General features: G+C 39.1%; 1 protein-coding gene across 9 annotated transcripts in view; it reads right to left on the bottom strand.

The window, feature by feature from the left end:
* Positions 1–5,961: 5,961 nt before the first annotated feature.
* Positions 5,962–16,822, bottom strand: part of PROX1 (prospero homeobox 1) — a 60,028-nt gene continuing 49,167 nt past the window's right edge. For 7 of the 9 annotated variants that reach the window (XM_043485692.1, XM_043485690.1, XM_043485694.1 and 4 more), the window contains one exon: positions 5,962–11,583. In XM_043485692.1, coding sequence (XP_043341627.1) covers positions 11,395–11,583 — 189 coding nt within the window. In that variant the 3' untranslated portion in view covers positions 5,962–11,394. The remainder of the gene's footprint in view (positions 11,584–16,822) is intronic. The other 2 variants (XM_043485697.1, XM_043485698.1) reach the window with 1 other exon arrangement.

Below are 16,822 nucleotides of genomic sequence, written 5' to 3'. Positions count from 1 at the left end.
CTTTTCCATTTTGTGTTCTTTTTAAAAAATTATTGAGGGAAATTTTTAAAGCTCTACTAGATGAATTTGACTTTTTCTAAAGACTTGGAATTCCAAAAAGCCATATTAAAATGAGACATGGTCTCTGAATTAGGCAACCTGGCAAGCTAAAATGGCTGAAAGAGCAAAGGTTACTTGGCCCTAGTAAAAGAAAAACTTAGCTGACGGCCCCAATAAGATATATTTGTTTTCATTGTCACTAGAAGGTAGAAAAAACAAATCAACACATCAATAAACTTTTTTCTGCTTTTCACCCAGAAAATCAGTAAGTCTGGATCTTCTTTCATCTCAGTTTGTTACAAGCCCTGCTTGTTTATAGTATAGTATTTTTCTCTTTATTGGTGGATTAGAATTGTTTATATTTTTACTTAGGATTTTTGCATTTGTATTAATTAACATGTGCACGTCATAAAAAACTGGGATATATATATGTGTATATAAAGGTGTCTGAACTGTTGATCTAATATTTTAGATGTTTGATAGAATTCACCCATAAACCTACAATGCTGGGTGCCTTTGGAGGAGAGGAGATTGCATTTGTTTTCATTTTGCTTTTTGAGCAGGTTTTTCAATTTCTTTTAGGATCTCAGTTCTATTAGATTTTTTTTTTTTTTTACTTCTAGTGTAAACTTTGATACTTTCTTTTTGTTTAGAAATCCATCCACTTCATGAAGATTTCTCATATATGTAACCATAATGTCGATTCTACAAATTCTTGTATATCGAGTGGAGAGAAGACATAAATAATACTCAGTTGGTAATGGATATATTATTCACAATTTTTTCTAGAATGCAGAGACCTGTACTCAGATGCACATGCCCATACCATGCTAGAGTGCATGTTCATTTACCTTCCTCTGTGTCAGACTTCAAGACTCTCTTGCTCACTTTCAGTTGCTGAGTGGTGAACAGGGATTTAAAGAAAATGTTTCTTCTGGTTACCAAGAGTTTTCATGTTGTGAATAATTGGAAATTGGACCATTGATTTTTGAAATTATTTCCCAACAGGTCAAGGGTAACGACAATGACAAGAAATCCATGCCTCCCATTTTCGTGGACTAGAGCTACTCACACCAAGGAATTTCCAACACCGGCAAAGCACAGAGTACTATTTGCACAAGCACTGGGGAAAACCCAGTGCTTTCTCCACCGGCAGATTTATTTGCAGAGACACAGGCATTTTTTCCAGGGTAGCTGCCAAACTATCTCCTGAGCCTGTCTAGCTAGCACCTGGGCCACTCAGCAGGGGGCTTTGCAAATAATACCCTCCCCTTTGCCAGGGTAGAGACAGCCTAAGTGATTGTTTCAGCCTGTTATGGCACCTTAATCTTTCTAAGCTGCTCCACTCCTCTCCTGGGGCGTACCCAAGCATGGCTGGCTGGAGCTGGGGCCACCGTGCCTATAGGCCTGAGGCTGAGGGTAAGGGCCCCAGGAAAGAGCAGGCATGGGAAGAAACTTTTAGTTCCTGGAGAACTTCTGTGTTCTTCAAAATTTGAATGTCCTGGGAAGCTGCCATGCATCTGGGTGTAGTTCTCAGATCACAGTTTAAAACAATATGGCAGGATGACAAAAGCCACTGGCTAGGGGAGAAGAAAGGGAGCTAAACGCATGTGCCAGGAGGCTCTGTGCTGTTTCTTTGGTATAAAAATAATCTCTGTTTTTGAAGGTTTGCTAAAACTCACATAAAGTTACTATTTTTTAATATTCACCTAATCATTCATCCTTAAAGATCTCTTACTTTACTTGATGAGTATTGGGTTGTTGTTTAGCAGAGAATTCCTTTATTTTTTTTTAAACCTTTTTAAAAAGACGTTTACTATTGTATTGTAAAATATACATCAAATATAATTTACCTTTTTAGCCATTCTTAAGTGTAAAATCAGTGACAACTGATTTTGGTTCTGCAACAAACAGAACAAACAACAAACAGACAACATTCACATGGTTCTGCAACTATCCTCACCCCCCGCTTCTGGGACTCTTTCGTCTTCCCCATCTGAAACCTCACACCCATTAAACAATAGCTCTATATTCCCTTCTCTTATCCCCTGGCAACCACCGTCCTTCTTTCTCTTTGAATTTGATTACTTTTAGAACCTCATACAAGTAGAATCACACAGCCTTTGTGTTTTTGTGACCGGCTTATTGTACTTAGCATGTTGTCCTCAAGATGTTTCCATGTTACAGCTTGTATCAGAATCATCTTCCTTTTTAAAGCTGAGTAATATTCCACTGTGTGTAGATATCACATTTTTTAATCAATTTATCTAAAAGAGGACAATTAGTTTGATTATACCTTAATGATTACTTTCTGTTTTTTCATTGATTGACTTTGTCAATAAACATGTATTTTTAAAAATCTTTATATTGTAGTTCATTAGCAATGTTGTGTTAGTGTATAGCAAAGTGATTTGGTTATACATATACATGTATCTGTTCTATTTCAAATTATTTTTCCATTTCAATACAGAATATTGAGCAGCAGTCACTGTGCTATACAGTAGATCCTTGTTGATTATCTATTTTAAATATAGCAGCCTGTACATGTCAATCCCAAACTCCCGCTCTATCCCTCACCCACCTTCCTCCAGTAACCCCAAGTTCATGGAACTCTTTTATTTTTTTTTAAATGGAAGTTTGACAGAACTTATTGAATTTAATATTCATGTTCATACTTAGAGATTTATTTTATCATATCTGATGAGATCTTTGTTGTTTGAAACAGAGAACACCTTTTAAAAAAGTGAACAGTTTATTGCACCCCAGTATAAAGATAAAAATTCTTTGGTTAAAAGAGATCCCGATTTGGTGGCCCCTGAGGTAGCACCACATTACCCTAGAGATCTTGGGAATAAAAGTCACCGAGTTAGATTCTCTTTAAAATCTCTTCAGTACTAGTTGATTTCCTCTCTAATCAGAAAAATAAACCAATGTCCAGTGGAGAAGGTTCCCTCCTTCTGAATGATTTTGGAGACACTTGAAAGGACTCAGTGACCACAGGCAGGAAAGTGGTCAAGGGACTCAATGACCACAAGTCCTGGAAAGAGAAGCAGGATGCCTTGGCAGACGATACTCCATTCAGGCAGGGTGTAGCCATGAGTGACATTGTTCAAAGACGTGGCCTTGTGTTTGGTGGGGAAGACCTCCAACCCTTAATCGCTGGGGTGTTCTCGGCCCCAAAATGAAAACGTAAAGTGTATTTCCGTGCACCATGTATCTTTTAATACCTATACTACTGGAAGAGAAACACACCAGGTTAGTGATTTCTTCATGTTACCTCTAGTAGATGCCTCAGTCCCCTTGAGCAGAGGAAGGGCTGGGGCCACACGAGAGCCTTACATGCTTGACAAGTGCTGAGACACTTACTGAAGGGTGAGTGATCATGAGCCAAGGGAAAAAGATCCCACCGCCCTTGACCAACTTCAGAATTTTCTCTTGCCTTGCCCTGTAACTTAATTTCCCTTTCTTTTTTATAAGATAATTTTTTAAAGTTTATTTTTGGGCAGTGGTGGTCTTTTTTGCTGTGTCCAGACTTTCTCTAGTTGCGGTGAGCAGGGGTTACTCTTCATTTCGGTGCTCCGACTTCTCACTGCAGTCAGTTCTCTTGTTGCGGAGCACAGGCTCTAGGCCTGTGGGCTTCAGTAGTTGTGGTTCCTGGGCTCTAGAGCACAAGCTGTAGTTGCTTAGTTGCTCCGCGACACGTGGGATCTTCATGCACCAGGAATCAAACCAGTGTCCCTTACGTTACAAGGTGGATACTTAACCATTGGACCACAAGGAAAGCCCCCTAAATTCCCCTTCTTGAAGGACAGGGAAGCCTGGCGTGATGCAGTCCATGGGTCGCAAAGAGTTAGACATGACTAAGCAACTCAACAAAACAACATGAGAAGCAAAAACATTTTAGCAAACTTTTTTTTTTGTTGTTGTTATGTAGAAATCCTTTGGAGAAAGTCAACATGGTAGCTACACTGACTCTAACAATCCTTTAGCCTTCTAGACACCAAAGAAAAAGGTTACCCTTTTGGTGTTTTTACCCCAGAGTCTTGAGCCTCCCTCCAAAGGGTTATGGCTTGTGGGGGGTAGTGGGTGTGTGGCATGATTTATTTATTTTTTTTAGTAATCTTTCACAACTTCGTGTAGATATCATACCAGCTGTTTTCCTTTATAAATCCTTCTCTTGTATTTTATGCCTTCAGGAGCATTCATATATCTCAGAGCTTGGCAACACACAGCAAATATTTGGTTTTCCTATGACCTTGTATTCAGAGACATCTGTCTCTCACTTCATGTGTGAATAAATCGTAAAAATGTGAGGAGTTTTAGCTGTCTTTAAGAAAAACTTATCATTTATGATAATGAATGGACACCAATGAATAAAATCAACCTTTCTTTACTATTACTTGGTGTAACCTAAACCTTCGAGTATAGCAAGGGTACTGGCAGGCATTGAGACAGAGGTATATGGAAAAAGTTCTGTGAACAGGGTTCAAAGTTAAGAATAGTGATATGGATGCATATTATTCTGGGTCAGTGCCATCAGATGGAGTCACAAAAGCAATAAGTTGAAGCTACAGTTTAAATGAACCTCCTATCAGAAAACATTACCACCTACTGTAACTTCTTAGTGATTTAGTCACTACCTGCATTATCCAATCTGATTTAAAGAAGATTGGTGTTAAGTGAGGACCAAAAGATGGGAGTCATTTCATTATATTACCGCAAATGCCGTCTCCCTTTCAAGAGCAGTTAGGAGGGAGCTGAGGGTGAGAGGTGGGGTGGGGGGAGCAGGGAGTGGAGGGGAAGTGTTCCTTTCTTTCTCCAATCAGGGAATAAATATTTTGGCACAGAGGTCCACAGGCATGCTCTTTGGCACAATTTAATTAGGAAGGCTGGAATTTAAATTTGTGCCATTGACAGAAAAAAGAGCTGAAAATGGAAAATACCATTACCATTTAATAGCTTTTCAGTTGGCACTGATTCTAAGCACTTCTCATGACAATAGAGTAAAAATATAAAGTTTTTGTCACTGAGGGGAAGAGCAAAAGGAGACATCTCAGAGATGGATAAGACTCAGCGTACAGTGATATGGCCGGCAGAAAGGGAGGTGCCACTGTGAGTGACATTTAATAGCGTCATTGTCAAATGGGCAAATGAGTTCTGACAATTCCTCAGGTTTTTGATTTGAAGATAAAGGAGACACGATTTTAAACTAAAGCAAAAGAGACAAAGAAAGTTTTCCAAAGCTATACAACCAATGTTCTTAGTATGAAACATGCTGCCATTCATATCCAAAGGATTATTTCAGAAAGGTTTTAAATTTACATTAGGGTGTAGTTCTGAGTTCAACCAGAGTAGAAACAATACAAGCTCTCACTCCCCATATTTTAAATAACATATTTGCCATTTTGTGATTTGGGGAACATCTTTCCTTGTTCTTCAAATCATGAGACATTAACAATTTAACTGCATTTATTAGCTCACAACATTGTTTGGATCCAAAACTTTGTTTATAAATTTTGAGGGTTAAATTTAAATCTGTGAGAAGAGGTTTCAGACAGAAATTTAGCCGTTTACTACAAATGTCTGAAGTAAAAAAGACCATTTCTAAGAGCTATGTGTAACGATCCCAGATTTGCATGCTTAAGAATTGTAATAAAAGGAAACTCCAGGGAATTCCCTGGCAGTTTAGTAGTTAGGACTCCTCACTTCCGCTACCGAGGGCACAGGTTCAATCCCTGGTCAGGGAACTAATATCTTGCAAGCTGCATGACCAAAAATAACAAACAAAAAAATAAATTGCCAAACTGGCAGGAGGAGGAACACTCCATAATTGATATCACAGTCACAACTAGCCTGCTGTCCTACAATTGGACACAGGTCCAAAAACTAAATGTCACATGTTTAAAATAAATCAAATGGCACTGAGCTTGTAATGTATATTTTATTTTGCACAAGCTTGCATATATACTGCACATACATTCAGTTTAAGAGAAGATGGAAGGCACACAAGGCAATTGGACTACTGTATCCTTTAAGTGGTACAAAGCAAAAGGTAAAAGTTTGCAGAGTATACAAAAGCTTAAACACACAAAGTAAACCCCCTTCCCACCCTCCCCCCAACAAATTGTTTTTCCTGTTTTAAAATTTAGTAGCTGCCAAACTAATTTTTTTTTTTTACTTTTACTTTAAAATCAATTGTCTACTGCACCTTTTTATTTACTTTTTAATATGGACAGGGAGTCTCATTGTTTTTTTTATCATATCAATTAATATTACAGTACATCCTTGGTAATACAAAATTGTACACCTTCATCAAATAAATTAGGATAAATTAAACCAATAAATTATGCAAAGTCTTCAGAACAATAGACAACAACAAAAATCCACAATTGAAATTGCCTCTAGCTAAAAAAAAAAATCAAAAATTGACTTTATCAGTTCAGTTATTGTACTATATTCAAATCAAAGGGTCTTTATTACAAAAAAAAAGAGCTTAATAATGCTATTTACAACATATTGCTAAATAATATAAAGGCAGTGTTTTGTCACGGTTTATACTATATACATATGAGAAATGGCTGGGACAATATTGGGGGAAGCCAGGACCTTTGATTCTTCTGGGTATTGCTGAGACCAACCCCAAATACATTTGCTTTTCAAATTCTAATTTTAAGTGGTAATATACAATTTTTAAATGCTTTCCCCCCCATGGAGAGGATTCGAGTATTTTAAAAACAAAGAATGAATCCATTATCACAAAAAAGGGCCACTCTGTTTGCCTTTTCTGCTCACGCTCATGTTTGTGCACTGTCGGCGGTGTCAGTTTTGAGAGAGGGCTCAGTTGAAAAGACTCAAAGTCCAGGTGCTCCCAGATTCTGTTATATTCCTAGAAGGATACTTATAAGAAGATGCAAAGGTTAAATACCAGTTTTGATCCCAGCTCTGAAAACGAGCATTTTAGCTTTAGTCTTATAGGTGGTTTACAACCAACAGATCTACAGAAAAACAAAACTGCATTTCCTTCAACATCACATGTAAGTGCAATACAGTAACTGCTTACTCATAGAAACCAGTTACGTTCTTTTAAGGGGAGCTTTTTGAAAACAATGCTTCTTGTTATTTGCAAACACGGAGTCTGTACCAGAACGAAACATTTGTACTATTCACACCAATAAAGAGTCTATAATATACATGGCAAAGAGATTCTGCTCTGTCCTCACACGTACACAGCTTCTCTCAGGGGATTCTGTAAACCACTTTTTCTTTGATGAATTTATGATTGCTTCTGGGGAACATCCTGATTTGAAAGCCCCCAACTCTTTAGCTTTACGACTTAATATTAACCTGTATGTGTATGCATGTATGTGTGTTGGGGGGTAGGGGGGATTACATACTAAGTGTCTTCATGTACACAGAAAAGAAATTTCATAAATTTACAGAAACTGCATTACCCTTGCCCTTGACATCTGATGAAAGAGACTCTTATCTTTTAAAAGTAGAGAGCAGGATTTTCAAGAATGCTTTCAACTGTCTATATAGTCACCGAAGTGTTCCTAATAAATTCAACAGATGTTGTGAGAATGTAGTTATTTATTAAAATCTCATGTCTTACGTAACATGAGGTTAAATATTTACATTGCTTTATAAAAGTTCCCCTCTTGCTTTAGTGTTTTTGTTTTGCTTTTTTTTTGTTTGTTTTTAACATTTTTAAAAATGATATTCACCCACATCCCTAGCACAGCAACAAAGAGTCGGCAAACATAAAACACTTTAATGGAATAATACTTGGAGGCACAAAGGAACTTCGGGAATATGTGGGTGAACATTTCCTTAAATAATGACTACATTCTACCATCTTCCACGTGGTTTTACCAGTTAAAGGGAAATGTCCTCATTAAACAGCCAGAGATACAGTAAGAATTAAATGTTTTGTTGTTGCAAATAGAACATTCTTTTGACAAAACATAACAAATGCCTAAAATAGGTCCTTAAATCTAGGTAGGAAAAGGTAAGCTTTCCACTTCACACGCATATATATATGTCTATTTTTACATGTGTGTATATGTGTGTATGTGTTTATGTTCACACATCTGCACACACATATATAGCACATGGTATGAAATATTGCTTCTATACTACTTTTCATTAGGCTAAGAAAACACAAGATTTGCACCACAGTTACAAAAAATTGGCTTCTACAAGAATTTTCAAAACTCGAATGCTGCTCAAACAATTGAGGAAAAAATAATTTGCGGTATCAAACTGTTCTAAAAATTCTCTTCTCAAAAACGTATTCTCCCGCTTTGTTTTTTAAAAAGACACAAAATATGCATAGCTATCAACGTTATGTCAAACAGCCAGAAAAAAAATCTAGTGTTTATTGCAGCTGTAGAAATTGGAAATAAAGTCAAAAGGATGAAATCGAAAGCCACAGAAGGCACACGAACAATTGTACTTGTGGGAAAAAAGTGGGATTTTGAAGGATTTTTAACAATCCCCCCGCTGGTGCATTTATGTCTAGGCACAGACTATAACCTCAAGTGTAGATGCAAAAATAATTTGGGGTTAGCAGAAAAGAAGTGGAAATGTGGTATTTCAACATGGACTTTAGACTTTGTTTCCCTTTGTAAACTGTCCCTAGTCCTTCACCCTCCCACCAGAGAAAGCGAACTTTCTCCCAAGTCGCCAGTTTTTACGTGGTGAGAGTTGAACGAAGATTGGAAAGATGGTGATTTTGAAAAACCTGTTAAATAGGCGTTTTGAGAGACAGGCTTTTGTCATTTTCCAATGCACTGGGAGGCACAAGATTTTATGGTGGTGAAAGAAAAAGAATCATCTAAAAGCAAAATGATCAAGTTCTGTTTCCAGGACAATGAGGTGAGTTTCTACTCACGCTGCAATTTCTACTCTGAAACAATTTCTATGCCTCAGTGAACATTGAGAGGATATTATCGTGGATAAGCACATCAACATTTGGTTGTGAATACACACTTTTGCTTAATTTGTCTGTTTAAATTAGAAAGGCAGGGGAGAATAATACTAAAAATCTAAATATGTCTGAAATCAATACTAAATTTGCCCCAGATCAGGAAGATACTAGCAATCTGTCTCAATAGGTGAATACATTATGGTTTTGCCTCTTGCCTTGCAAATGGCAACACAACGGTGATGTGAATTCCATGGAACAGCAAAGAGGCCCAGTTGTATACTGATGTGAACAACGAATGTCATACTCTTGGGCGTGAAGCAAGGCGAAAGAGTGTGACCACAAGTTGAGATTGTTTCTCTACTTTGTGCTGATTGGATTTTTTCTTTTTCTTTTTTTTTTGGTTTGCATTATATTCCAATGTGATGATTATCTGAACATTTTTTTTTCCCTAAACAAGCCAGAACAAGAACACACTGGCTCCGATGGCCCTGTGTGCTGTGAAGGAGCCTGCGAGCTGGGGGATGGGTTCGGCTGTGCGTGCGCAGGGAGGCTGGGGCGTCCCAGGCCTAGGCTGCTGCGATCCGTCCACACCGCGAGAGGCTGTGTCTCCTGAATGACGCAGGCATCACAGGACCACGCCGTTTAATTTAAAGTCAGCAGGTTTTAAAGCTTTGTGCGGACAATAATTGCCTTCATACATTCCTGTCCATCAGCAGAATTTATAAATGATGTTAAATTACAGCGATTGGGTCAGCTAGTCTCATGGGTCAACCGACATTCTCCAAAGTCAAATGTCATTTTTATAAAAATCAAGGAAAAACGGTATTTATGTTGTACATAATCTAAATACCAGGTTTTTTTTTTTTTCTTTTTACTGTGTCATTTTAGAAGATGTAGATCAAATTACTGAAGGGGAGGGAGGGTCTGGAAAACACTATTAGAATAAAAAAGGAATTCTTACTGCCTCTGCACACAAAACCCATCCAAGAAAACAAGTGTGAAAGCCATACGGCTTTTTAAAAGCAAGTATGGAAACGTTGTACACCTTTGAAAAACTGGGAAAAGAAAAGAGAAAGAAAAAAAGAGGAGAACCACTGAAGAAAGCATGAAATAGCAGCTAGCTTTCTTATGTGTGCTGAAATTGTGTCTTTTGGGTTAACTCCCAAACTCTCCTATTCTATAGTCTTCTCATGTTTTGGTCAATTACTAGCTTCTGAGTTAGAAGAGACTTTATCAATTGCTTTAAAACACTGTACCTAAAACGAAAACACTTTAAATTAGACTGTCACCACTTTGAATATCCGTCAGGGTAGGTAGTGTGGAAATGTATAGGAAAATAGGTCACTCTCAAATGTACTCCTCTCAGGAGGGGAAGATCCAGTCAGCTAGCAGCTGTCAACAAACTTCTAGTATAGGCAGGAATTTTATGGTCAAGTTAGGATGTCCTTTATTCCTTACCATAGAAAGGAATTCAGAAAATAGTGTTTTTTGAAAAAAAAAATGTTAAATATTAAACAGACATGGTAATTCTTCTAAAGCATATAAACAAAACTGAGCAAAGAATAAATTTGAAACTTATGTGCCTTTTTATATCTTAAGCAAGATAAACAGAAAATAATAACACATTATAGGGGTTTCCCTGTATGAAGAACGATAGGTACTCACTTACTACCAAGAAGAACCTATTGCAAAATTTCGAGAGGTGACTAGAAACCACATGAATTTCCAGTCTCACCTTGAAAAGTCCGTTTTGTACAAAATTGCTCTGCCTCCAAAAGAAACTAGTTTGGGGTGTTTGCCATTTCTCTGAGGAAAGGTTTGACAGTTAGTGATCATGTTTTCTTTTTAAAATGTGGCCTTTTGGGGTACTTTTGAAAAGTGAGCTGTTGATCTGCCACCGGCATTATTTTTAAACGTGTGATAAAAAGCTACTTACTGAGTTCAAACCAAGCAAAATATTTAAGTTTATCAAGGGGTTTCATTGGGTTTTCTGACCTCCTCAGCAGTAAACACAAGAGACACATCACTGGCTGCGGAGCTGTGCTGTCTCCCTCTGCCAACCGCCATTTGCAACAAACCATGAATCCAACAGACGCATTTTAAACAAATGCCCATCCTTGCTAATATAGACTTTACACACGTCAACATTCTTTTTTCCCTGATAATTAAGCCTATTTTAAGTCTCCAAATGTTAAGGGCCTTGGGCAAAAGTAAACTAAAGGCGGCAGGAAAAGAACCATCCCCGTTGCAATTGAAAACAGAAGAAAATGAGAGAAAGATGATGGAGGAGGAATTACCAGCTGATTTCATAACATACCCATGCCTCCCATACACACATATATGAAATCAAAATCTAGACACGGATAACTTGGACATCCAAAGGGGACTGCTACTATTCATACATTCGAAAAGAGTTGTTGAAATTTCTACTCATGAAGCAGCTCTTGTAGGCAGTTTGGGGATTTGAAAATCTCAGGGACTTCACTATCCAGCTTGCAGATGACCTTGTATATGGCCTTCTTCCAGGAAGGATCAACATCTTTGCCTGCGATAATGGCATTGAAAAACTCCCGTAATGTGATCTGCGCAACTTCCAGGAATCTCTCTGGAACCTGCTGATACAAGGAGACAATGGCATTAATAAAGTTTTCAGTTTCAAGTCTCCAGTTCTTCAAAGGAAATTGAGCTAAGGTCTTTCTTTCAGATAGGGGCTTACACGGCACCTGCATTTTCTAAAAATGGCCGACCCCTATTCTCTTATGTAAAGTTGTTATATATAGTAGCATTGTAATGTGGGGTTGACAGCTTTGGAGAGTTTCAGAAAAAGACTTGTGCAAAGGATACATGCAGACCTATTGAAAAACTTGGATTCCATCGTGAATATTTGAGTAGAAAAATGGAGGCATACTGTTGGGACTCCTTACTTCATTAAAGAGGTGTATTCCAGAATCAGGTTTCCACCTAATCTTTCAGAATTTGAACCATAGTTCCACTAGGAAAAGAAAATGTCTTCTCAAAAGTAGACTAATATAATAATTGGCCTTTGATATAAACTAAACCCATGCTATAAATGAAGAAAATCGAAACCTTAGTGTCCTGCTTGCATTAGAGGACTGTTGACTTTGTTGCTAAATTGTATACAACAATAATCCGCACTATAAAGTACAGGCATACCTCGTTTCACTGCGCTTGGTTTTGCTTTATTATAGTTCACAGATAGTGCGTCTTTTTACGAATTGCAGGTTTGTGGCAACCCTGTGTGAAGCAAGCCTACCGGCACCATTTTCCCAATGATACCTGCTCACTTCATGTCTCTGTGTCTCACTTTGGTAATTCTCGAAATATTTTAAACTTTTTGCTCTCGTTATCTGTGATCAGTGATTTTTGATGTTACTACTGCAAAAAGACTACAACTCAAGGCTCAGATGATGGCTAGCATTGTTAGCAATTAAGTATATTTAATTAAGGTATGTACTCTTTTTAGACATAATGCTGTTGCACACTTAATAGACTACAATATGGTATAAATATAACTTTTATACACACTGGAAAATCAAAAAAACGTCATGTGACTCGCTGTATTGCAACATTTGGTAGTCTGGAATGGAACCTGCAATATCTCTGAGGTATGCCTGTACGCTATGTACAAAAAAAGAGTAAGATGCTGATATTAATACTGAGTCCCAAAATACAAAAGTTCTAGTTGCTCAGTCGTGCCTGACTCTGTGACTCCATAGACTGTAGCCTACCAGGCTCCTCTGTCCATGGAATTCTCTAGACAAGCATACTGGAGTAGGTTGCCATTCCCTTCTGCAGGGGATCTTCCTGACCTAGGGATCGAACCTAGGTCTCCTGCACTGCAGGCAGATTCTACCATCTGAGCCACCCGGGAAGCCCAAAACACAAAATGTGTACGATATCCTAAAATCCTACATCAGAAAATACTTTACCTTGAGATGAGAATTTCTCCAAAAGAGAGTGATTTATGCAGTTGACAGTAATAATACTCCACATTTTTGGACTACTTATTATGTGTCAGGTACTGTTATATACTGAATGTGAACTGTGTTATTCAGTTCCCCCAACATCTCTGTGATTATTAACCCCATTATACAGTGAGAAAATGAAGGCGCAGAGAGAATAAGGGAATTGTTCAAAGCCACTGTAGTTCAAGATAAACATTCTCCAAATATACTTTCCAGAAAATCTATTTGTTAATTCTTCCCTACCACAGCAATGAATATATGTGTGTGAGTTATCTGTGCATGTGCTTATGAACTGTTTATTAGTAGTTGTTTAATAGTCTGACCTCTTGTCTAGGCAAAGGAATAGTTACTGATGCATTTATTTAGTAATCTTTGTAAGTTACATGGTAAATCAGGGCCTGTCACCCCCACAATGAAACAAAGGATTCATAGAATCATTCCAGATACTCATAATTTTCCAAGTACAGACTGACACTTTGTAGTTTTCCTTTAGAGGGGGAAACTTACACATGAATAATGTTTTATTTTATAGTAAGTGCAGACATTTGAGGAAGTAAAATCACTGCAGCTGCACGTGTAGACGGATCTGTCCACACATAGACAAGAGGTGAAAGATTCTTATCTTGGCTCAGACCTGCTGCTCACCAAAGTAACAGAGAGGGGTTGTCATTTTGAACATATTTGATCCCATTCTCCCCACCTTTTCTCGCTTTGTGGAGCGGACCTTTTTATAATGATAGTAACTGTTAGAGAAAATGAAAATGATACCAGACAAACCTGTCTGAGACATTTGGAGTTGGACAAAGAAGTTCAGTGCTTCCTATGGCAAGTCACTTGTCCTTTGAAAGAAAACCTAATGATGCCCCAGAAGAAAAAGAGCCCCAATCTGGGGCCGACTGGACTCTAGAAAAAGTGAAAATGTTGAGATGCTTCTCCCAAGATATATGTATACATATTGGATAGTTTCTTAGGACACAGTTCTAACCACTGCCTGGGAAATAATGGAAACACCACCTTGCTCCCCAGGGCTTTCCTAATGGCTCAAGCGGTAAAGAATCTGCCTCCAATGCAAGAGATGCTGGTTCGATCTCTGGGTCGGGAAGATCCCCTGGAGGAGGAAATGGCAACCCAAAGCAGTGTTGGCAACCCACTCCAGTATTCTGGCCTGGAGAATCCCATGGACAGAGGAGCCTGGTGGGCTATACAGTTCATGGGGTCACAAAGAGTCAGATATGACTGAGCATGCACGTAGCCCCTTGCCCTCCATAAATGTGCAAACCCATATACTCCAAAGGCCATTCCCTGATGAGAATTCAACTGAACTCCGATGACCTTCTCCCCAATCTCCTGCACACACATGTGTATTTGTGGGATGGGGAGGGCCTGGCGGGGCAATCAGCCCTCCCACTTACCTTCTACCAAATAAAAAGTCATTAAGGAGCCTTTCTGAGTACTCGCCTGTCTTCCCCAAAGATGACCCTTCAGATTTTGTCAAATGGGTGTTATTGAGAGAGGGATTATGGCTGGAGACCAGTTACACAGTGCAACTACCCACTCTAACTACGGGGTTTGGGAGCTGTTAGCCAAATGCAACAGAAACATAATCGGAGGCATTTATTAAAAGAAACATTTCAAGAAGTGTGGTTTCCCTGGCCGTCAGCAATGACCCACGATGAGGATCTATGGTCCTTGAACACTGGAGGATGCAGCCTGGCCTGGAGGAGAGCTGTGGGGACAGAGGCATGGCAGGGGTGCCAGATGAAGCCTACCCACTCCCAGGAGATCTGGAAACCAGGGCCAAGGGAGCAGAGATGATGTTTAAGACAGTCAGATGAGGGGGATGCATCTAGGAAAGCGTCAGCCTTGGAGGAGGGAAGAAGTGCAGTTCTGGGGGTTTGCCTGAGAACAGATCAAAGTAATTTCTTAGGGGGTGTGTGTGCAGCCTCCACTCTGTTATTTTCTATTTTTTTATGTTTAAAAAAATTTATTTATTTTTATTTCTTGGCCATCCCACACGGCATGTGGGATGTCAGTTCCCTGAGCAGGGATTGAACCCACCCCGTTGCATTGGAAGGTAGATTCTTAACCACTGGACCATCAGGGAAGTCCCACCCTGTTATTTCTTATCATCAGCCATGCTGGTTACTGATTTTTAGTGGGTTTTATCCTTTTTTAAGGACTTCCCAGGTGGTGCTAGTGGTAAAGCACCTGTGCCAAGGCAGGAGAAGTAAGAGAGTAAGAGATGCAGATTTGATCTCTGGGTCGGGAAGATTCCCTGGAGGAGGGCATGGCAACCACTCCAGTATTCTTGCCTGGAGAATCCCATGGACAGAGGAGCCTGGTGGGCTACAGTCCACAGGGTCGCAAAGAGTCCGACGTGACTGAAGTGACTTGGCATGCACGCATGCATCCTGTTTCAAACATTCATTTCTTTTGGCAATACTCTTGGGCTATCTTTCAACAACTTTGGCATTTGTGTCTCGATGTTATTTAGCTTTTCACCTACTTATATCTAGGTGGAGTGAATTTATCATTAGATGTCTTTTGAGCACTCTCCTGGCTTCAATTCTGTGTTTTCCTCACAATGCTACACAGGGTTTTGTTGCATCGTCTTTGATAAACAGCTCAAAGCGAGACCCCGCCTTCTGCTTTGCTCCACATTGCTCCAGAATCACACCTTACCTTCCCCCTAAATACTTAAAAAAAGGAATTTTAAAATAGTGATAAAAAATAGAATTTAAAGACTTGAAATAGATCTCAGAGCTCATTTTATAGATGAAGAAAGTATGAGATTCTATGGGATGAAGAAATTATGAGATGAAGAGACTCATGTGAAATAACCAATCCAGGTGTATTGCCATTAAACCCTGCTGGCTCCTTTTAAATGCATTTTCAGTAATTCCTACTTATATGAGGCATCAAAACCTGTGACAAGCTGTGGATCTGTGGTTTAGAAAAACCACAGAAGAGCTAGTAACTTCAAAATAAGTGGGAATGACACAAAAGATTCCCAAGAGGAGACTTCGGTTATTGGTTTATGTTTGGGAAGGGATGAATTCTTTGAGAATAAATGAAATGGTTTGCTAATTTTGTGCTTAATTTGAGGCAATACTCATGCCTCAAATTGGGCTAGATAAAAGAAAGTTATAATGAGATCCTCTACTGCTAGAGCAATTAATCTTTTTTTACAGAGGTAAATTGATGGGTAGCAACTGATCTGAGAGAGTGCCAAGGAATTCCGTCCACAGGTAGAAATATTGCCCGTGAAAGACAGACCCTCACCTCTCTGCCAGAAAAGTCTCCCTAACCCCACTTAACAGAGTAACAGGGTTGTGGGGGGGCTTTCTGATGTTCCGAGGGAGCGTCTTAAGAATTCAGGGTTATGAGACTGGTCTTGTCCGTGTTTTTTCAGTACCTCTTCACACCTAATGGATTTCCAATCAGTAATAAACATCTGCAGAAAATCCCTTAGTGACAAGTAATCCCTTATCTAGGTTTCTTTTAATAGAACCCAACAATCTGCAGAATGAACCCTAGAGTATCTCTTCAGCATCAGGTGGCAACAGTCAATCAAGTCCCTGGAATGCAAGACAATGCCGGCCGCTGGGAGGGGGAGGGAAGGCCATGCCTTTGGACATGCCACAGGGGAAAAACAAAAGGCTTCCAAAGTCTCTGGCCGGGACTCTGAGGCTATTGTGGGAGCTGCGGTGCTGAGTGTTCTTCAGGAGAGGCGAGTGGAAACTTTGCTTTGATAAAAGCCATCCCAATATAGGAACCTCACCCCAAATGGTCTTGCCTCTCCTTGCCATGATATCTGGAGGAGAATATAATTATGAGGAGGTACTTGACCAAACGCATACATTTTAAG

The sequence above is a fragment of the Cervus canadensis genome, chromosome 13 (assembly GCF_019320065.1).
Source record: "Cervus canadensis isolate Bull #8, Minnesota chromosome 13, ASM1932006v1, whole genome shotgun sequence".
In the NCBI taxonomy this organism is placed as follows: Eukaryota; Metazoa; Chordata; class Mammalia; order Artiodactyla; family Cervidae; genus Cervus; species Cervus canadensis.
This window is presented reverse-complemented; position numbering and strand designations above follow the sequence as displayed.